The following is a 25,403-nucleotide window of genomic DNA, read 5'->3' as shown; positions in this document are numbered from 1 at the left end:
GCAGATATGCTAATATATAGCTGTGAGAGAACTTTCTATATAGATTGTCTGTACCTAAGTGTATAAATTACAAGTGAAAATCAAAAACCGACATCGCAATCCAATGTATGTTTTGAACGTATTTCAAACTCCGGGAAGCCTTAACATAGCTGCGAATGGGATAGTTTCAGGTTCTCCATCATCACCTTCCTGTATCTAAGTAGCAATGCTCTATTATTACAGGTTTATGTTATATATGAATCACACCTGATTGAATACATCCTAATATAATTTGCTGATGGTCGATTATCACATTTGACATATCGAACCGAGTTGATATTTGTTGGTAATTAATGGTTAAGATGATAACCACCTAATTGGTCAGGAGGTCAGGAGGTCACTTATTTTTTCGTTATTCGAAGCAGGGGTAACAACTTTTAGAAGACCAACTATTGCTTAAAGCAAAGGAATAACTAAAGTATGGATGGACAATATTACGTTTAAAGATGTGTACACAAATTATACAGGAATCATCAACCCAACTGTTCATTAGAGGACATTTAAGGTAAAATATTTTCTAAATATTGGTTCTAAAGAAGATGTAGCCGAAGAGAAATGGGAATGATAGTGACGTTGAATTACATGCGCTTAACATGGTCAATACGATGAGGATTTTAGTGATGAAATTGATATGTGAGAGAACACAAACTATTTCCAAGGTGACATAACATAATGAATATCATTTCCTACAACGTCAGAGTAGTAATATCCTGCTACCGAGGGGATTTTCGTACATCATACCAGATATATTAAGGAACGTGAAACGAATTGTTTGAACTCTTCAGTGTTTATGGGGGAGACTTTAGAATTCATTAATGATCCAGACAAGCATTTACCATGATATTGTCTAAATACAACTCTAGAGCCTGAAATTCCATGCAGAATAAAATTTCTAAACTGAACACATAAATTAGAATTTCCGAAATTGTGTTAATTTACGCTAGGAATTTTAAACTAAGAATGCATACAGTATACGCTCAAGGCAATAAACGATGTGTTATTGTGGAATGTGCGTATTGTAAAAGTTGCTTGAAATGTTCATCTGTCTTTTGAAATGCGTTAAGTGTTGAAATCGCCGGTGTGTGTTATACGGATAGGTGTACAGACGTTTATTTTACGACTTTCTATACGGCAAGCATACGTTCTTCATTTATGTTTACATGAAATTGAAATTTCGTATCCTGCATTGCGTAATGTCTCTGTATGGAAGGAAAAAAGTTTTAATTCCCAAACCTCGTGTTTTAATATCCACTAACGATAATGAGACGAGGAAAAGGAAATTGTGAATTTTACAACTTATTTCAAAGTATCACACCGGCAATTAGTTGTATTATATATTACTATAAAAGACAAAAAAGTACAATCATTTTGCTAAATTAATTCAAAATAACACAGTCGGAAATGGCATATGTTACCAGTCTCGTCTGCTGACACCGGAAAAGCAACACCCTACGTGGAATTTTCTGCGGTTGTTTTACCCGACAATAAAACTACTCTCAAACCCATGTGTTTTTCACATGTGTGCAAATTGCCTGAAAGTGCACCTCAGTATGTAAGCTCAGCTATTAACATCAAATAGTTCCTTTGTAGACAATTCGTTATTTGTACAAAATGCACAGAATCAGGGGTTCAAGAATGAAGATGGAAAAATAAGGGGAATGGGGATTTTTAAATATGAGGAACTACCATTGAAATAATTTATTTTAATTGGAGAATTACCGGTGTGATGCCACACGGTTCCCTTCGGTGTGACCGGTCCACTGGAGGATGCTTATTCCTCCTAAGCATTTGTTCACAAATCTGGTATATCCAGGGATCAATCTTTGCTAAACTCTTAATTTTGTAATCCTTATAGGAGTTATGAGATCAACTTTTTTGCAAATGAGATGATCATATTATTCAGATATCTTGATTGGACATTCAGTCAACTGGAAATAATAACATACCAGTAGTTCTCACATTTGCTTTATATTTCAATATGTTTTATTTACAGAACGGGGATGGTAATTGTATACAAACACATCAACTTAATGACAACTTTTGCAATGGCATATATATATTTATTTAATTTGTGATTGTTTATAATTATTTTACATAGACAAATGAACATTTGAGTTGTATATGTTTATAATTCCTTTGGATAGGTAGCTAAATATCTAATTTGTAGTTGTTTATAATCATTTTGATAGGTAGATACATATGTTTTTAATTTTTAAATGCTACTTAATTTCACCAAGAAGATGGTTATTTACAATGATAATTAGGTTTTATTTTACGTGGTTTCGTGTTCCAATGATGATATCAAAACCAACCTGTGATTTTACCAGAGGTCCGTGTCAACCCTTTTCTTGATTTTCTATTAGATGTGGAATTGATAAAATTCATCACTGTTTATTAACTTCACTTGTTCATTGATCACAATTCGGTATCATCTAAGCTAAATTATCATACAACATGCCTTATCTAGATGCCAGATACATTATCAATGGCACATTCGATATTACCTCACTTTAATTATTCATGGGATGATTCATTAATTATTGTATTACAATCGACTGATGTAGCTTTTTATGAGAATCTGAAAGTTTGTTTCATTGCCAGGGCGACATTTTTTAATGCATACACTTCTCGTACAATTCCTCTCATTGACATTATTAACTTGTACAAATAATTGGTACATTTATAGATATGTCTGTAGACGTCTCAGTGCATCAAATATTCCATTTGGGAATGTTGTTAACTTATTAGAACTCAGGTGTCTGAATCAAATATGTCTCAATTAGGCTTAGTTCATCAACGCTATAATGCTGGAATATATCATTTTGTAAACTCAAATTCAAGAGAATGGCATTTACAATAAATATGGCTTTAAGAATGAGAATGAGATCCATTTACAGCAGTTAATTTATTTTCTAATAAAAAATTCCAATCACATTCATGTTGATTACAAATTTTCCAGTCAACTCAAAATAAGAACACCACATAATTCCCCACACTTGTTTTATATTCAGATCTTTGTCTTTAGTGAACGGAGATGTTAACATGGGTGTACGAACACATCAAGTTGATGACAACTGGAATAATTAGAGGTTCTCTATCGCCAGTTTCCTACATCAATGTAGCGATATTCCATTATCACCTGGTTACTATGTCAATGTATCCCAATTGATTCAATTCAAAACGGCAGAAAATGGCCAATTTGGTTTCTAATTTCACACTGATTCAAAATAAGTTTCAAAACTGAAAATTTAGGTGAAGAGGATGTTATCTTCACATAATTTTCTATTCAAATGTGCTTAAAATGTGTCTACATGTTAGAAAGGTTTAATTTACCGACTTCATCTCAAATAATGAAATAATGTACTTAACTTCAAACTGTGTTGATAGTGTTTCCACCAATGTATCTTGTGTTTCTATGAAAGAGGCCTATTGAATATTCTCAAAATAAGTATTAATGTTGACAGAACTGTATCCAGACTCTACTTGATGAACACTTAATGTGTATTTGTTTTTAATTCTTTTGCATAGGCAGATTAACAATTTACTTTGTAGTTGTTTTAATACTTTTTAATCAGCAGATATATATTTCATTTGTAGTTGTTTATAACTGTTTTACATAGACAGATAACATTTAGTTTGTAGTTGTTTATAATTCGTTTGCATTGACAGATAAATATTTAAATTGTAGCTGTTTATAATTGCTTTGCATTGGCAGACAATTATTTGATTTGTAGTTGTGTATAACTGTTTTGCATTGGCAGATAAATATTTGGTTCATTGTTGTTAATAATGCTTTTTCCATCGGCAGTTAAATATCAGATTTGTAGTTGTTAATGTTTATTCTGCATAGGGAAATGTGTATTTTAAATCGGTATCAATATGTTAGTCAATTTCACTAAAAAGATGATTATTTACGATACTAATAATGAATGGTTTTATTTTACATGACTTCTTGTTCCAGTGATGATGCTCAAAACCAACCTGTGAGAGTACCAGAGGTCCGTGTTTGCCCTTCTTTTGATTTTGTATTTGATATGGAACTTATCAAATTCATCACTGTTTATTATCTTCACTTGTTTGTTATTCACAGTGCAATATCTTGATCTCCTCATCTAAGCTACGCTATCACACAGTATAACTTATCAAGATGTCAGATATATTGGCAATGACGCATACGACAGTACATGCGCTATGATTATCAATGATAGTATTAATAATTATTTTAACAGCGAGTGATATAGTATTGAATGGGGATCTGAAAGACATTTTTTATCATTGACAAGGTGACATTTTGATATTCATACACTTTTCGTACAATTCCTCTCGTGGACATTATTCACTTATATACAAATAATCTGTATTTTTATCAATATGTTTAACATTGATGTAGACTCGTCAGTGCATCAAATATTCCATCGGGTAACGTTGTTATTTTATTGTAACTCAGGCCTCTGAATCATGAATATTTCTCATTTAAGCTTAGTTCATCAAAGCTACAATGCTGGAATATATCATGCTGTAAACTCAAAATGCAATAAAATGGTATTCACAATAATTATGGCTTTAAACACGAAAATTAAATCCATCAACAATAGTTCACCTATTCTCTACCAACATTTTTCAATGATACTTACTTTGATTAGAAATTACCCAGTCAATTCAAATAAGAACACCACATAATTTTCAACATTTTTTTGATATTTAAATCTTTTTCTTTACAGAACGAAACTGTCGATAGTATATGATCATATCAAAATGGATGACAAATGTGATCATTTCGTGTTCTCCATCATCAGCTTCCTATATCTATGTTGAGATATCCATTGTCACCTGGTTATCATGTCAATTGATTCAATTTCTGCATTCTCTGCTCATTATAGATTTGTTTTCAAAATTTGCACTGATTGAACACAAGTGTTCAAACTAAACATTTAGATGAAAAGTAAGTAAAATTTACAGTGATTTGTTAGAAAATGCGCTAAAAATGGGTCCCCATGTTGAACAGGTTTATAATTACTTTTTCTATTTCAAACTGTGAAATGATTGTTGTACAAACATTATACTATTTTGATAGCATTTTCAACAAATCATGCTCTGCCTTCAGAAACGGTTGATCCACTGTTCTCAGAATATGTAGTAATTTTGACAACAGATATGTCTCCAGGTTTTACGTGATCAGTACGAGGTCTGATTTTAAAATTGCTTTTTGCAGTATATAAAGCAATTCAAACTGTCCGTACACTGTAATAACAAAAAAGAACGTCAGAAACTGACTATGTATCAAATTCAAGCCAGTAAGCGCATTAATTCTCTCTACACATGTTATTCACCGAACGGGTATCATACTATTCTACACTGATAAAGTCTAAGATGACGGAAGAAATATAGGAGTCATAAGATTAATCACTGTTTGTTATTTTCACCTTTTTATTCCTAACTTAATTTATAGCATCATGTAGATAAATATTTCAAACAGATATCAATATACGTAAGACTGGTTCTTTATTCGTTTCTCAGTTTTACTTAAATTCACCAAGAAGTGGATCTTATATATGTGTTGCTATATATAAATTAGTCTCTTTTTTATCTTAAATGCTTTTTTTTAATTTCCAATGTCAATATTCAAAACTTTGAATCCGATATCTGGTATTTCCAGAGGTCTGTCTTTACCCTTCTCTTAATTCTATATTTGCATGGGATGTTTAAAGCAGGATTTATTCAAAATCTTCTACGTGAACAACCTCTTGTTGTGACCTTCAATGCAACATTTAGATGTATCGACAACCTATTATTTATCACCAATACTAGTTTTCATTCATAAGATTTATCACTATTCGTTACATTCACCTTTCTAAAAATTTACCATTTTTCATTATTTTCAATTGTTCATTGATCCGAATATTCACATTTTCATCTTTCTGGTATCTCAAAAATGACAAAACATGACTTATTGTGATGTCAAATATACGATCAATTACTCTTATAATAGCACCTGTACTATTATGATTCATGAGGTAATTAATGGTAGTATTTCAAATTAGTTATCTACAGGTGTATGCTAATCTGAAATCAATTTTAATGTCATTGCCATGATGACTAAAAATATGAAAAATGTTTACAAAACAAGAAAACACTTTCCTACACTTACTCCCATTAACATCATTTGTTATAGAAATAATTTGTATCCACATAGACGTATTTATGGTGTTTCTAAGTTCCTAAATGCATCAAAGAATTAATTCGCTGACGTTCTTCTTTCTTTGTTACTCACGGATCCGAATCATAAAAAAATCCCGATTAGCCTTAATTGATCAACACTACAACCATGGAATACATTTTATGTAAACTGATTCAATATTTTTGAGAATAATATTTGCAGTAACTATGGTTAAACACAAAAATTAGATACACATGCAACGGTGGTTTATATATTTTCTAAAGATAATAGTTTTTATTCATATATTAATTAGAGATAACCCACTCGAGATATTTTTTTTTAATTAGTTGTATAGTTGGATTTTCCTCCGAACACAGGTGTTCATGGTAAACAAATACATGAACGTAATGGTAAATGGGATATTCCGAGGTTCTCCATCATCACTTCCCTGCATATCTTATTATCATATAGTTATGTTCTCTTTGTATCCCATATAATTGAATGTATCACATTTTTTCTGCTGATTTACAATTTCGTTTGGCATTTATTATTGACTCAAATTAGGTTTTCAAACTATGATTCTGAATCAAACAATTGTACGAATTGCAATACATTTTAGGCAAATTTGCTGGAAAGCATGACCCAATGCCGAAAGATGAACGACTGACTTATAATTAGCGATCATATCTTAACTATAGAAGGATTATTTACTCAACATTAGACGATAAAGGCACCATGCACATAAAAGCTACATAAATATTGGAAACTAACGATGGAAAAGCTAAACTAATCCCATTTGTCATAACTTGAATTGTTAGTTTGATGTTAATAAATCTTGTCAATAAGGTATATAATTGCAAAACTGATGTGGAATCTGTGATATCTTCTTTTTTTTCAAATTCATAGGGATATATCGAATCGAAATATGAATGAAAATAAGTATTTTCAATCAATAAAACGTCATTGATATGTCTAAATGTTGAGTTGAAGTAAACAGGGATATTTCTTTTCTTCTCATGCAGAAACCTTTAATTGAATTATGCTTCTTAAGACTATGAAAACAGATACTCTAAAAACGGAACACAATCCGTGCCCATGAAAATTTCAGCAGACTGTTGGAAAACCAGATCATCAGAGGCTAGGAGCGACAATGAACTGTATCATGTTTTTAAAATTTAAACTTTAGGGTATCCGTGCGTGGTATAAGAGTGATGGCTAACAAAATATTATTAATTAGATACGAATATTTTGTTTTTCAATTTTCATTGAAGAAGTAACTACCCATAATGTCTTAAAGTCTAGTCTTTGATTTATCGTGATGAGTGGTTGTGTAAAGTGTTGAAAAGTCATACGGTTTGATGTTGTGGGTTTCAGAAAAGCTTCTGCGATTTCAAATCTAAAAGGAATCTTAAAATCTTTTTAAATGCATTTTTGATATACACTATTTGTGACATATGTTATGTCTCAGCATGCTTGGACTTTTTTTTATTTTACAGTTGTTAATAGTTTCATAAGAAGCAAAGATAGGGGTTTGTGCAAAGATTGCCCGATCCAGTTATGTATCTTTGTTTGTAAAGGTTTTTTTTTTGAAGGTTAGGAATTCAGTATAGGTACGGTAACTCATATTTTTCTATCCCATTGAATGGGATGTTAAATGTGTCTAAAACGGAAAATAATGATTTTGAAGATTTTCATCTTTTAATTACCAAATGTGAAATTAATACCAAATGTGTGTAAAATACAGGTGTGATAATGAGTCGTTTAATCAATGGAAATATAATAAAATATTCCAGAATCGAGAAACTGAATATTCTACAGTTTTGGAATATGTTTAGTCTAAATAAGGCATAGTACTTGTTTGTAAAATAATTCGATGTATATTTCATATGAAATGGTCACAGATTCCACATCAGTTCACAGAAAAAAATGATGCACAAACAAAATTCAGTTTTTCTGTGTACATTCTGTACAGTATTATATGTACAGATACGTTGACATGTGTATATGGAAAAAGAGGGGGGTTGCTTGTTTTGTGTATTACGATTATCATTAATGAAACCAAGGATTACAGTTAGATCTTTTAATATTGGTATATCGTTGAAGCAGACAAAACTAAGTACTATATTGAACTCCACATCGACTGTTCAAAGAAAGAATTATTTGTGAGGCAAATACAAGAATATATGAGAAAAACAATTGCGTCTTTGCATTGAGAGACAACCATAGATATAAGCCTGAAATTATTGTCAATAAGTTTCAAATGACATTTAGACACAAATGTACATTGAAGTGAGGCATCGTTTTCTTTTCAATTACAAATTGGAGGATCCGTTTATGCCCGAATTTGATGATGCGAAATTGCATGTATGTGTGAGGACATGCTCATTAACTGAAACTGCCTCGTTTTTGTACATACATGGGCGCTCGTCATTCGCAACAATTGATACCGATATGCTCGTGCATTCTCCTCTCTCATTCAGAACTGCAATAGCTGTACCACACCTCTAATCTACCTCATCCCCTAAAATTAAACTTCTGAAGATCGCATAAAATGCATTACTATTTCTTTTTAATGAAATGCTTGTCAAAATTTTTTGGGGAAGCCAAATTCATCTCCCTCTAGAAAAAAAAATACGCGCCGATTTTGCGGCAAAGATGTAATTCCTCGAGTTTTCTTTGAATTTTCACATTTGATAATCCGGATATTGTGTACTTCACTCCCCAATTTCTGATAAGACAAGAACTTTTCCGTTCCACTCTTACACAAGCGTTCTATTTTCATGTTTACTTCTCTATCAAATTATTTCACTTTGATGTTCCAAATGACATTGCCGAACGGCGAACAAACGATTAATGTATGATGAGAGCACGGTAAATGTTTTGTAAACGTTGAACGCGAGTGGTTAATGAACGGTGACCACACAACTATGAATGGTGAGCACACGGTGAACGCACTGTGAGTGCACGGACAGAAATAAAGTTGAACGCTTCAGGGAATGTAAAACTCTTCGTTCGCGATGTGTTTGCTTCCTCAAAGCGTTCATTTCTGCATCGAAATCCGGACCTCATCTAACATTATCTAGTCAGTATAGTTCGACATGGGGTTCAGTCAGAAATCAAGAAGACAAAAGGAATTTTTTAATGAAAAGAAAAAAAAATATTGTGTACGCAGTTGTGTTAAGTATGGCCATACAAATATGTCAGGAAAAAAGCTTTAATAAACAGATCAATTTGTGACAAATTCTGTAAACACAACCCTTTTATACAAAAACAATATGTATATATCATTAAGTGCATATTGACCTCTTATACATTTTTCACCAGACCGACAGTCTCTACATCAACTGTATATCACGTGATCAAACAGCAAGATAAAAACGTATTGCGAATGTATAAATCGTTGAATTGGCACGATATCAAGATATCAATGCAAGTTGAAGTTAATATAACTTCAAAGCATATTAATTTCTTAATTTGAAAAGTGCTGAGAGCAAGTTTATTGTGACTTGTAACATGTCTAATTTTTGCATTGAATATGCAAGATGCAGCAATTTTTGCACATACGAAGTTGAATCTAGCCTGAAAAACATATTTTCTGTTGAAGCCAGAACTTGCTCCCCTAACTTTCCTTTGGCACTGAAGTTCACATGTCAAATAAATCAAACATCTCTCACTTAAAAACCTCGGGATGTCCTGCCAATGATGAAATTTTTATGTACGGAAACCCTGTTTATGCAAATGAGTCCATTGTGAAAGTAACTATACGTGTAGATTAGGGGCGATATCAAGATCACAATATAATATGGATATTACTTTAGCATGTATGCTATATAAAGAAGAAATGAAACTTTTTCAATATCAGAGAGAATTAATATAACCCATTTGACAGAAACTTTTACACAATTGCAGTTTACCGTTTGACAGCGGTGGTAAATAACGAAACAATATTTTGAGATTTCCAACCACAAAAGGACTATAGATATGTACGTCATGACCTTCGTCATGACGTATTTTTCATTGTGACGTCGTGCAATATGCCAGTGCGGTAAAGTATATTTATGTACAGCACTGGTATTAAAAATTTTATGGGGAAAGCCTTAACTCAACCGCTTACTAAAGTTTTTTTCTTCTTCTTCTAGTTTTGATAGCAAGTAGGTTTCGAGACTAGCTCAATTTCAAATTACATGCTCAGTGTGATATTGATTTAAGAACAATGTCTTTTGATGAAATTGTGTAAAGAATGAAACGAATCACTGGCTTGTTATGATATCAACTGCTGTTGTCTTGATATGTGGGTGTGAATTGAGAAAATGCCAGTTCCTAAAGCTACGGTGTACTCCCATATGCATTAGTGGACACGGACTACATTTTTCCGATGTAATTAGCTTCCTTGACACACCTAGCACAACTATTGAAACAATGCGGGCGCATACCCCCTATTAAGCAGAACAATGTACCATGCTTATAAACGAAATGTTTTCAAAATATCAGTAGCGTACAGAGAGAGAGAGAGAGAGAGAGAGAGAGAGAGAGAGAGAGAGAGAGAGAGAGAGAGAGAGAGAAGTGAAAAAGTGACTGTGTGTGTTTTTTAAGGTAAAGTTCTTGCTGCAACTAAAAATTCTCCACGTCTTTTTTCTCGTATCATCCTTCGAAAATTCGAAAAATACTCCTTTCTACCGACAACTAGTACACCCGATCACGGCACAAAACACCTTAATGCATTGCTATTTAGAAGACATTAACGTGATAATTGGTTTTTTGTCGATTAAATCTAATCTGTTTATGAAATGGCTAATACATGTTTTCAAGCCCTAGGGCGCATATGACGTCACACATAATGGCGCGTAAGCAAGCGAAAGAAAATATACATATCGCAAGATTTGACGTTCATTGTTTCAAACTCGAAAACTACGCAAAATATTTCATTTAAAACACATTTAAAGTAGCTTTAGGCATAAAAAGAATTAGTTTTGCTGAAAAAATGAAAAACTTTAGAAAAATCCAATGCGTCCTTTAATGATAGTGCAATATTTTCCCAAATTGTCGGCGGTGCGGCGATTTGGGATGCCGGGCGACGAATTGGGGTGTAACATATGACAATACCTACACTATAAAGATTCATGGGATGAATAACAAAGAGTAATTCACCATTGTATTGCAATGTGATACAGATTCTCTAATATTCACAGGGCGATGTAAAAATAGAAAACGATTTCATTAGAAAACACAAGGATGAATTTTTCTGAGGTTGTTTTACCCGCCAATAAGACTACCTTCGATTCCACTTGTTTTTCACATGTGTGTAAACTACCTGAAAATGTACATCATGGTGTAACCTCAGCTATGAACATCGAATATTTCTTTTTAGACAATTGGTTATGCCTACACATTACACAGAATTCCGTAATCAGGGGTACAAAAATGAAGAGCGAACAATACGAGGGATGAGGATTTTTTTTTTAAAATATGAAGATCTACAATTGACTAAGTGTATTCTAATTGGAGAATTGAAGGTGTGATATAATAATTTTCACTTTAGTGTAACCGGTCCACTGGAAGATGCTTATTTCTCCTAAGCATTTGTTCCCAACTCTGATATATCCAACTCCTAATTTTGTACTTCTTATAGGAGTTATAAGATCAACTTTATTAGAAATGGGTTGATTTCAATTTCTCTATCGAACAGATTCAAAAGAAGTTGTTAAAACTAAAGATGTACGGGTAACATGATATGTATCCACATTTCGATACAGATATGTCCCAATGTTGAAAAGGAACTACCAATTTATACTTTACCTCAAAATATAAAAAGATTGTTGTACTCATCATCAGACTGTTTTGGTTGCACTTTGATCAATGTATTGTGTACTTTAAGGAAAGGTGGTTCATCAAAAATTCTGCGAACGGAACGATTCGGTGCTAATATTTAAAACATTGGATCCTGTCTCGGATATTCCCAGAGGTCACAATTGATTTCTCTCAATTTAGTATTGTTTATAGGACTTATGATATTGATTACTGTTCATTACTTCATTTTTTTTATTGATCAATGCTTGGTATCTCCACCTCTTTATCTAATCTGAGCTATCAAGAATCGTCACGTCTAGTGATGTCATACAACACCTACAACATTGTGCTTCATGAGATAAATATGCAGTTGTGTTAAGTAGGGTCATGGAAATATGTCAGAGGAAAAAAACATTATAAACAGATTAATTTTTGACAAATTTTGTACACACAACCCCTTTATACTAAAACATTATGTATATATAATTAAGTGCATATTTACCTCCCATACATTTTTCATCAGACCGACAGTCTCTACATCAGCTGTATATCTTATGATCAAATATCAAGATCAAATCGTACCGTGTATGTATAAATCGTTCCATTGGAACGATATCCAAATATCAATGTAAGTTGAAGTTAATATAATTTCAAAACATATTAATTTCCTAATTTGAAAAGTGATGAGAGCAAGTTCATCGTGACTTGTAACATGTCTAATTTTTGCATTGAATATGCAAGATATGGCGATTTTTGGATTTACGAAGTTGAACATAGCCTGAAAATCATGTTTTCTGTTGAAGCGACAACTTGCTCCCGTAACTTCCCTTTTACACTAAAGTTCACAAGTCACATAAATCAAACATCTTTCACTCAAAAACCTCAGGGTGTCGTGCCAATGATGAAATATGTATGTACAGAAGCCCTGTTTATGCAAATGAGTTCAATGTGAAAGTCACTTTTACATGCAAATTAGGGGCGATATCAGGATCACAATATAATATGGATATTACTTTAGCATGTATGTTATATAAATAAGAAATAGAAAATATTTCAACATCAAAGAGAATTAACATAACCCATTTGAGGTAAACTTTTACACGATTGCGGTTTATTGTTTGACAGCAGTGGTAAATAACGAAACAATATTTTGACATTTCCAACCGTAAAAGGAATGTAGATGTGTATGTCATGATCTTCATCATGACGTATTTTTCATTGTGACGTCATATAATGTGCAAGTGCGGTAAAGTACATTTCTACTGCACTGGTATTTATGAGGAAAGCCTTAACTCAGCCGCGTATTCATTGCATTTCAAGAGAGTAAAGTATGAGTGTAGGGGGATCTGAAACAGATTTCGTTTCATTGAAATAGTGACGTTAAAAATCGATAAAGATTTAAATTGATACACTTTATGCAATTACTCTGATTGACATGATCAAATTGTTATGCAAATAATTGACAAGTATAGATACTTAGAATACCCGTAGATTCTTGAACACATCAAATATTTCATTCGGCAATGTTACTATGTTATTGGACTTCAACAATCTGAATCATAAGATAACTTTAGCTCTGTTGATAAACGCTACAATGATGACATACATATATCGTGTATTTTTTTTTTCAGTACGCAACTGCATGACTTTTGCGCTAAATATTACTTTAAACACTAAATGTAGATCTGTCAACGACGGTTTTTCCTATGTTCTAACATTGATACAAATGTGTGTATTGATTAGAAGATAGCCAGTTAATTCCAGATAAGAACAACTCGGAATTATCCACACTTGTTTTGTATTTGCATGTATATATTTACAAAACACAGAAGTTAATGATAAACGAAGAGATCAACTTGATGTCAAATGGGGTGAATTCTACATTCTCAACTTTCCACATCTATGTAGCAATGTTCCATTATAAACTGGGTATGATATGCATCTGATTCGATACGCAAGAACAATTTCTACATATGCTCACATTGGTTTATAATTTTGCATTAACCCAAACACTTTTCACTACTATAATTCTAAATTCAAAGAGACGTACTGGTTGCATTACATTATATGCAAACTTGCTTTAACATATCATTCGATATTGGAAAGGGAGTATCGATTTATATTTATAAACTGTATATCATACTGTAAAATGATGTATTTAACTTCACACTATTTCGATAGTATTTTCATCAATGCTTTGGCGACAGGGGGTCTATCAAATATTCGAGAAATAAATATTTATTTTGACATAATTACACACATCCAAGCTCTGCTTGATCAACATTTAAATTGTAGTTGTTTACAAATGTATAATTCTTTGGCATAGACAGATATATATATTTAAAAAGGTATCAATAAGTTAGTCCATTTCACCATGGATATGATTCTTTACTATGCTATTTATTAATGATTTTATTGTACATTGTTTACATGGTTTCTTTTTCCAGTGATACTACTCAAAACCAACCTGTGATATTACCAGAGTCCGTGTTTACCCTTCTCATGATTTTCTGTTTCATATGTAATCTATAATATCCACCATTGTTTATTACTCACAGTTTGGTATATTGTCCTCTTCATCTAAACTAACTGATCACAAAGTATTACTTTTTGAGATACCGAATACCAGATATATTAATAATGGCGCATACGACAGTACCAGCACTATAAATATTAATGAGATGGTTAATGATTGTATTACAACTGAGTGATGTTGTATTGTATGAGGATCTGAAAAAAAAATGTCATCAATAGGGTGATATATTTTTATATTCATACACTTTTCGTACAATTCCTCTCATTTACATTATTCACTTGTACAAATGATCGGCATTTTTATATATTTACAAGTACCGTAGACTCGTCAGTGCATCAAATATTCCGATCGGTAACGTTGATATTTTATTCCATCTCAGGTCTCTGAATCATAAACATTTTCCAATTAAGCTTAGTTGATAAACGTTGCAAAGGTGAAATATATAATTCCGTACACTCAAAATACAAGAGAATGACATTTAAAATAGATATGGCTTTAAAGACGAGAATTAGATCCATCAACAACGGTTTATCTATTTTCTAACAAAACTGTTCAATCATGATTATGTTAGAAATTATCCAATCAAATCAAAACAAAACACCGAAGCATTTCCCACACTTTTCTTTTATATCTAGATATTTTTCTTTACAGAACAGAAACGTTAAAGGTATACGAACGCATCAACTTTATGACTAGTAGGATATCTGTAGTTATATATCCTAAGCTTCTTATATCTGTGTAGTGATAATCCATTATCATCTGGTTATCATATCTATGTCTCTCAACTACAGCTCCCAACTGATTCAATGTAAAACTACATTTTCTGCTTATGATCAATTAGTTTTCTAAGTACACACTGATTCACAATAAAGTTTCCAAACTAAGCTGTTGGATGAAAAGGATGTACAGAATTTATATGAACATGTGCTTAAAATATGTCCCCATGTTGGAAATGCTTATATTGACTAATATTTTTATCTCGAACTGTGAAAGGATGGTAGTACTCAACATTATACTATTTTGATAGCATTTTCATCGTTGCATTTTGTGCTTTGGGTCATTTTGACAGAACGCATGTCTCCAATTCTTGATCAACACGTGATTAGATTTGAAAAATGTTTGTTGCAGTTTATAATTCAAATGTCAAATGAAATTGTACATACAATTTCATCACAAAAAAGAACGGCATAATCTGACTATGTATCAAATGTAAAACTTATATGGCACCAATTTTGATGTACCAGATGCGCATTTCGACAAATAATGTATCTTCAGTGATGCCAAACCGAAATGTACGAAATAACAATGAATTTTTAGAGTTATTATAATGAAAACAGTGTGCCAAAAAAGTGAAGTCAAATTCGTTTAAGGATAAGAGCTATGCGTGAGGGAGATACTTCTTTATTTTGAAATGAATTTCTAAACTTGACAACAGCAATTAAATATGCATCCGTATTTTGAAGCAAGTAACAAAGTACTTGGCTACTGGACTGTAGAGACCCTCGGGGACTAACAGTCCACCAGCAGAGGGTTCGACCCAGGGGCCATAAAATACAATTCAGGAAGCGCGTTTATTTTGTCTATACATGTAATTCATTAAAAATGCATCACACTAGTTTAATATCTTGATTGGAAATTATCCAGTCAATTGGAAATAAGAACATCACAGCAGTTCTCACATTTGTTTATATTTCTATATGTTTTATTTACAGAACGGATATGTTAATTGTATACGAACATATCAACTTAATGACAACTTTTGCATTGACAGATAACTATTTAATTTGTAGTTGCTGATAATTCTTTTGTATAGGCAGGTGAACATTTGATTTGTTGATGTTTATAATTCGTTTGCATAGGTAGAGAAATATCCAATTTGGAGTTGTTTATAGTTATTTTGATAGGCGGGGTACATATTTTCAACCAGACATCAATATGTTACTTGATTTCACCAAGTAGATGAATATCTACGATGATGATTATGCTTTATTTGACGTGGTTTCCTGTTCCAATGATGATATCAAAACCAACCTGTGATTTTACCAGAGGTCCATGCCAACCCTTTTCTTGATTTTGTATTTGATGTGAAATTGATAAAATTCATCACTGTTTATTAACTTCACTTGTTCATTGATGACCATTCGGTATCTTGACCTCTTTATTTCGGATAACTTATCACACACCATGCCTTATCGAGATACCAGATGCAAGGTGAAGATAACTAACACTGATCAATCTCATAACTCCTACAAGCAACAAGTGAATGATGCTGTGTTTTTTGAGAATCTGAAAGAAAGTGTGTTTCATTGACAGTGCAACATTTTTAAATTCATACCCTTTTCGTACAATTCCTCTCATTGACATTATTCACTTGTACAAATAATCGACGCTTTTATAGATATGTCTGTAGTGCATTAAATATTCCATTCGGGAACGTTGTTAACTTAATGAAACTCAGGTATCTGAATCATACATATGTCTTGATTAGGATTAGTTCATCAATGCTATAATGCTGGAATATATCATTTTGTAAACTCAAAATGCAAGAGAATTATATTTACAATGAGCATGGTTTTAAGAATGAGAATGCGATCCATCACCAACAGTTAATTTATTTTCTAATAAAAATTTCCATTGATAATTATGTTGATTACAAATTATCCAGTCAAAACAAAATTAGAACACCTTAGAATGTCCCACACTTGTTTTATATCAGAATCGTTTTCTTTACTGATTAGAGATGTTAACATGGGTGTGCGAACACATCAACTTAATGACAACTGGGATAATTACATGTTCTCCTTCGTCACCTTCCTATAGCGATATTCCATCATCACCTGGTTATTATATCAAAGTATCCCAATTGATTCAATTCAAAACTGCATTTTCTGCCTATGATCAATTTGGTTTCTAATTTCACACTGATTTAAAACAAGTTTTAAAACTGAATATTTAGATGAAGAGGGTGTTATCTTCGCAAAATGTTGTATGCAAATGTTCTTATTAATGTGTCCACATGTCAAAAAGGCTTAATTTACCGACTTTATCTCAAATAATGAAATTATGTACTTAACTTAAAAGTATGTTGATAGTATTTCCACCAATGTATCTTGTGTTTGTATGAAAGAGGCCTATCAAATATTCTCAGACTAAGTAGTTATGTTGATAGAATGCTGTAACCAGTCTCAACTTGATGAACATTTTATTTGTAGTTGTTTTTAATTATTTTGCATAGGTAGATTAACCTTTACTTTGTAGTTGTTTTAATGCTTTTCAATCAGCAGATATACATTTCATTTGTAGTTGTAACAGATAAATATTTAATTCTTAGTTCTTTATGATTCGTGTGCATTGGCAGATAAATATTTAAATTAAAGCTGTTTATAATTATTTTGCATTGGAAGATAAATATTTGATTTGCAGTTGTGTATAACTGTTTTTCATTGGCAGATGAATATTTGATTTATAGTTGTTAATAATTCCTTTGCATCGGCAGATTAATATTAAATATATAGTTGTTAATGTTTATTTTGTATAGGGAACTGTGAATTTTTAAAGCGATATCAATATGTTACTCAATTTCACCAAGAAGATGATTATTTACGATACTAATGATAAAGTGTTTTATTTTACATGACTTCTTGTTCCAGTATTGATACTCAAAACCAACCTGTGGTATTACCAGAGGTCCGTGTTTACCCTTCTCTTGATTTTGTATTTGATATGGAACTTATCAAATCCATCACTGTTTATTGTTTTCACTTGTTTGTTATTCGCAGTGCAATATCTTGATCTCCTCATCAAAGCTATGTTATCACACAGTTTAACTCGTCAAGATATCAGATTTATTACCAATGACGCATACACAGGAATGCTTGTCACATATGATTTTCATATGTGGATCATATGGATAGCTGCATATGAGAATCATAAAAAAGGACATCATGTGTGAATTATATGATGTGTTTCATATGATTTACATATGATTCACATATGTATATCATATGGAAGGGACTTCATATTATGCACATATGAAGGTTTTTTGTGTATGTTGTGCTAACATGTTATATGAGAATCATATGTAACAGTAAGGAAACTCATATGTAAATCATATGAGACATATATGTGTACTTTACATTAATTTGTAATACGTAGATGCTGGGAATCAAGTACTTATATTCATTCTACAACTACTTCTTGATTAAATATCAATGCAAAGTACAAAAAAATTATTACTCAATATTCTCTAAAATACCTCAATCTTATAGATATGGACTGGCTTCAGCGATGAACAGAAATAAAAGATTTGACAGTGCATATTTACATAATTTTTGAAATAGGAATGAAAGATTCACATTTGTAAAAAGTGAAATTTTCACCAAAAAGAAGACAAAGCAAGATTAGCACTTGTCGATACGTATATGTTGTGATAAATTTCAGTTTCTTTCATACACATATAAAAACATATCATATTTAGAAGTAACAAGTAAATCAATAACTGTACATGCTTTTAAAGAAGAAATACACAACTATACAACAAACAATAACCTGATTTTATAAAATCTTAATTTAAATAGTTATGATAAATATTTCTCAATTCTTCTCTCATCCTTTTCCTCCAATTTCTCCCACTTGTCCATCTACCATCCTTATTGACGGTGTCCATAAACGTATGGAACTCAGTCCAGAAAGCAAAGCCACTTGTTCCTCCATTACGGAACAATTTCTGTGATGCGCAGAAAAATCTCTATGGAAATTAGAAATAAACATATACAAGTATTGTTTCAGGTATTATGTATGCCTTTAAGTGAATCAATGCTAAAGTGAGATGATTTCCTTCTAAGGGAATTCTATTGTCTCAAGTTACAATCTGGAGTTCGCTCATAGCTCTTTCCAGAATGGGAGAGGATGGTACATTTTGACATTTTTGGCCGCGACATGTGACAATGGGTAAATGCATGCCAATTTCATTTCTTTTTTTTTTTTAAATAAATAAACTTCAGATTGTAGTACAATGTAGTCTCATTGCAATTAAAATGAAAGTGTTTAGAATTTTTAAAGTCTACTTGAATTTCTGATTTTACATGAGACAAAAATTTGATTCCCATGCAGGCAAGAGAAAGAAAATTAAATATTTCATTCACATATCAACTTTATGAATCTATAAATTATTGCAAGGCAAATGTGGTATAAACGAAATATTTATCTTAATATATAGAGCATTTTGAAAAATACTGTATAACTAATGTGGTTGAAAATGGTAAAACAAACAATATTGCATGAAATTAATTACAAACAATAAGGTCAAGCGTTCCCTCTCTATGTCCACAAGTGGAATTGCTGGTGGCAAAAAACACTTCCACAGGTAGCTGTGGACGGACTTTCAAGAACGTCCCTCCACATCAATATCCTTGTTGCCCATTGACTACAAAAAGGAATAGTGACTTCAAGCATATGTATACTTTTAACTAGATATTTCAAATAACATAATGTACAATTATTCAGATATCAAACTATTTCAATGAATCATGTGTATTTAATAGTTCACCTCACTGAAAAAAGTTTCATTTACATGAAAACGTTTAACATTGTTTTATGTCTTAATTTGTAATGAAATATATTTACATTAAATCAAGACATCACCTTTTACTACACATGGTTTCTTAATTACCTTTGTTCTTGTCTGGTTCCTGTAATAAGTAAATTTTGTCGAGCGAAAGCTCGACAAAACCCTCAGGACATGACTTATTTCTGCCCAACCTGCTTTACTGGCAACGTCCTTCAGCATTCCCTAAAAAAATGTTATCATACAGTTAGAAAATTCGTACCTGTTTTTGAAATAAAAACAACATATGGGGTTACTTTGTCAATGTCTTTGCCTCTCAGTGCAGGCATAACAATATGATATAGCTTCATTAACCTTTGTAAAATTTGGCTGATGCAGTTTGGTTCCATCAGTTCTTAGAAGTATTTTCTTGCCAAATAAGTTATCATTTCAAAACTTTTATTGGGATGTAAATATGAGTTGGTCACATGATCAAAATCCCATAAAGGGCATTATGATATATTGCATCATTTATCAACACGCATTTACATCCGAATAGTGTTTCAGTATGGAAATAATATTTAAATGATTTATTAATTTAAACAGCAAAGGTATAAAATAAATGTTTGAACACGTTGTATGACCACTTATGATCTTGGCTTTGCACCTCTTGAGAAGAAGAGTTTTAAGGATTTTTCAGTTATATTCCTATATAAAACTTTATTTGTCTATTGTGACCCTGCCTTAGCCCCAAGAATCATGCTTTAAACAACTTGAATCTACACTAATGTATTGAATCTTTCACAGAAGTTTGATCTTTTCTGGTCCAGTGGTTTTTGAGTAGATGTTATGAAAAATGCAATTCAATTTTCTATAATTCTACAAAAACCAACCCTTGCAAGAGGGTGTGGTCCTTCATTTGAAGAAACTGAAATCCACTTCACACAAGGATGCTTGTTGACAAGTTTGGTTAAATAATGGTTAGTGGTTCTTAAAAAGAAGTGAAAAATGTGAAAAGTTTACAGACGAACGGACAAACAGACAGATGGATGCCAGACACCCTTCGAACAGAAAAACTCTTTGGCTCAGGTGAACTGATGATTGGAATTGGAAATGTTGCCTCTTACAGCAAGAAATGTACTTTTCACTATGGAAACAAAAATAATATGTCCCAATTTAAGGTACTCATTCTTAATTTTGTTAGCAAGGTAAACACCTTTGCACCTCTTTTGAAGTATTTAACCAGTTAACAATTTTCACTGTTCATCAGAATTATATCAACTAACAAACCTGTATTTCTTGATCTTGGAAACTGATCCACGGAAATACGCTGAATTTGGCTTTTAGGAAGTTTACATACTCCTTCTGTGGAAATACAATTAATTAATTAATTTACAGTGTATATAAAATAAAACAGGTATATGATGGCTTTAAATAAGAGGCCCATGAACCACAATGCTCAACTGTTGCATTTTGTTGCACCACCTTAGAACCCAGGGGCCATAATTTGAACACCATTGAATCTACACTTCCTGACAATTAATGCTTCCATGTAAATATGATAAATGACGGCTTTGCTGTTCTTGATAATTAGCTTTCAAAACCCTTTCCAATAAATTCCATTGTCAAACTCGTATCATCTATTATGGCCCCCACCCTGTCGTTGGGGTTCAAGATTTCAACAAACTTCATTGAATTTACGCCAGTTTTGGAGGCTTTCACATAAAGATGTTTTCATGGTTTTGCAGCTCTTGAGGAGAGAAGTTTTAAACATTATCCCTGTATTTTGCTAATTAAAACTTAAATTACCTATTGTGGCCGCACCCTACCTCCGGGGGCCATGATTTGATCAATTTACAAGCTAAACTATGTCATAAACTTTTCACATAAGACTTTCATCTGTTCTGGGTCAGTGTTCTTGATTAGAAGATTTATAAAGTGTTTTTTCTATATATTTTGATGTAAAAAATCACAAGTACCTAATGTGGCCCCCAAAAAAACCCAGGGACCATGATTTGAACACTTTACAAACTACATTACTTCAGAGAGCTTGCATATCTGAGTTTCATCTTTTCTGGTTCAGTGGATCTTGAAAAGAAGATTTTAAAAAAAATCCAATATATTTCAATATGAAACTTTGATCTATTGTGACCCCATATACGACCCCCAGGGGCCATGAAAGCTAGACAGATGGACAGACGGGTGATCAGAAAAGTTCACTTAATGTTTCAGTTCAGGTGAACTATAAATATATAACTAGCCTGCAGTTATACTAGCATAAGACAAGTACAATGTTATTGGCTTTGTAAATAAATGATTCATCAATGCTTTTACTAAAATTAAAAGTTTTAATTCACTTTCTGTTGGAATATAAAATAGATCATATTAACTGTTAATCTTATATGACTTTTATTACAAATGATATATACCAATAGCAAGGTGTAATTTCACCATACCTGAATAGTTGACCCTTCTACTGGCACCTTGGTCATTGAGAGTGCTGCTTTGTTCTTAATTCTTTGGATCTATCCTCTCAATTTGTTAACCTCCTCTGTCAGCTTTTTCTGTTCTTTCACTTAAAAGAACATTAAATATTCCTTATTTATGAAGGTTTTGATTTTGGTCAGGCTGTGCATTCAATTCTTATTCTAAGAGAAATATGTATCAAACAAACAAGCATCAATTATCTTATAATCACTTATTTATTTATTTTTTCCCCAGAAAACATTAATATTTAGAAATAAAAAAGTACTGAAAAATGATATATTACTTTTGAATAAATTGATACTTATAAATAAGTTAATCATTACAATAATTAAAAAAGAAAGAAATTAAGATCCTTACAAATTTCTGACAACACTGCCATAATTTTATCCTGTGGAGGGATGTCAACAGTGGGAGGAGCAGGGGGTGATTCAGGAACTACTCGAGCTTGTGGAGCATTTGAGAGATTTGAGAGAGGCCCCACTTGTGAGATTTTGAATAGGTCATCTTGAGAGACCTGTGAATAAATATCATATGCACCTTAATGACTGAATGTAAATTAAAAGTTAATGAATTGTTTATTTATGATTCCTGTTTGTTTATGATAAAACCAAAATATCAGACAGTTCTTATATCCACTCCTCATTTTTGTTTGAGTTACTGCCCTTAGACATTGAGTAAACACGCATAGATACTTGTATTGCATTAAAATCTAAACATTGTATTCATAGATATGGGTCAGTGTATTGAATATAAACAAATTTAGCGATACTTACTGCCAAGTAGTCTCTCTCCATCTTTCCGAACCTTTATGTTTTGATCGTCTGCTAGAGCGTGCTAAAATATGCTTGGCTACCTTTGCGCTTGAACCGATGCCAAGTAATGTAAACAGTATGCAAAGCGTTTTCTGAACATCGATTTTGACACTGACAGTTAGCGCGATGGCTTTTCGCTGAAACGTCTGTGATGTGTCATTTGACAAAATAAATCATTTAAATCGACACAATATTACAAGAACACACCTATTAAATGACAGCTTCAACAGCCTGATGAACACCTGTTGTGACAAGGAGGAAAATCTCGACAATACGACGAAGTTTAGTTCGTTTCAAGAATACGCAGAAATTTTAGATAACAGTTTCGCAACGTTAATTAACGATGACGATTCGGATACCGATGGGGAGACTGAACCCGTCTCGGAGACAGAGGATTATGATCTCTTGGTATTGTACTTTGAAATTCTGTATCATTATTTAGAAATTTTATTAATTTACAAAAAGTTGCTGAGTGTAAACTTTAGACCGTTTAGTTTCATGTTTACAAAGGGTAGGAAAATATTGACACTTTGTTTTTAGAATGAAGGCTTCAGCAGTGACTCTGAGAGCCAAACATACAAGGTCCAAACAAATGACAGCAAGTGGTATCCATTTCCAGACAAGCTGAGTCTTCTTTTATATGGATTGCTTCATAGTACAACACATCATATTGTAAGTAAAATGTGAAAATTATATTAGAATCCAAATTAAAAAAAAAAAAAAAAAAAAAAAAAAAAAACTAAACAAGAATTTTCACATTCATTACAAACAAATTGAATCGAATTATACTTGTTTAGAACAACTGACCACAAATATTTCCCTTATCATCAATTCTGAAAATGTATTTTGTGTGTGTGTGTGTGGGAGGTATGATTGTATGACATTTGAATTAATTAAATAATTAAGTATTTGTTTCAGCAATGTGCTTTGATACATGACCAAGTCAGTATTTCTTATATTGATACTGAAATTTGCATCAGTGATATTCCCCAACTCTACTTGTTTTTGAACAGTAATAATAATGTATAACCAACAATATTATCTTAAAATGTCATTCCTGTCAATTCCATTTTGTTTTCTTTAAAAGAGTTTGGAAGTGGCGAAGTATGTGTGGTTCATTTTAAAAGAAGTTGGTGTTCCCAATGTACCATCATTAAATCATATCAGATACATGAAATTTGGGGACTTGGATATAAACAGCTTGATAGCTAAGGTAAGGTTCATCATTCATTTGGTATGAGTAAAAATGCAAAGGCGGACCCAGAAATTTGTGTCGGAGGAGGGGGGTCTAGCACTTGATCTTTTAGGTATGTTTCACAATATCCACCCCCACCCGATTTACGCCTTTTGCTTGTGCACATATTAACATTAAACTTACTTCTTGTTTCCCACATTCTAGTCATTGTTATGGACATATTCACATCCGATTTTCAATGATAAAAAGAGCTGGTGTAAAGGTTACTCGCAATAGGTGGAGGGGGCTGGGGGTGTATAGGCCCCCAGAAGTTCTGCAGTAAAAAAAATTATGTTACATATACTCTTTAAGAATTTTTAAATCATACTTGTATCTGACGAAAATAAAATATCGTAAATATATACACATGTATCAGTGTTTCGTCCCATTTATCCTGATATACTAGTGTTGATAAATCTGAATAATGTAATTGCATATAAGTATCCACCTTTCATATCATTTTCACTAAACGTCACGTTGAAATTGAATAAATTAATTTTTGTTCCGCTAAAGCGAGTGGGTGGTGTCTGGACACTCCCACCCTCACCCCCATGGATCTACCCTTCAAATGCATACTCATCACACTTGTATTCATGGTGATCCAATCAGTGTTTTGTTGTTGGATATGGAATTCATTTTAAGAGTAGCTAAGGACAGATTCAGATTTTTTTCAGATTGCAGTTATAAAAAATGTTCATGAGTATAAAACATTTGTTTTGTTTTTGTTTTTTTTTCATTGTGAAATATATATTTATTGCTTTAATTCAACTGATATGTTACACAGTATTTTAATGTTGAAAAAAAAA

The 25,403-nt window shown here is 32.2% G+C and overlaps 1 protein-coding gene and 1 pseudogene across 1 annotated transcript in view; both read right to left on the bottom strand.

Moving 5' to 3' along the window:
• LOC125665416 (leucine-rich repeat-containing protein 15-like) overlaps nucleotides 1-25,403 on the bottom strand; it is a 996,853-nt gene that overhangs the window by 57,203 nt on the left and 914,247 nt on the right. Inside the window, exon 8 of the mRNA XM_056150956.1 lies at nucleotides 14,831-14,902. Within this exon, the coding sequence (XP_056006931.1) occupies nucleotides 14,831-14,902 (72 nt within the window). The remainder of the gene's footprint in view (nucleotides 1-14,830; nucleotides 14,903-25,403) is intronic.
• On the bottom strand, nucleotides 18,920-25,379 carry LOC130050778 (uncharacterized; annotated as a pseudogene).

Source organism: Ostrea edulis, chromosome 10 (assembly GCF_947568905.1).
Source record: "Ostrea edulis chromosome 10, xbOstEdul1.1, whole genome shotgun sequence".
In the NCBI taxonomy this organism is placed as follows: Eukaryota; Metazoa; Mollusca; class Bivalvia; order Ostreida; family Ostreidae; genus Ostrea; species Ostrea edulis.
This window is presented reverse-complemented; position numbering and strand designations above follow the sequence as displayed.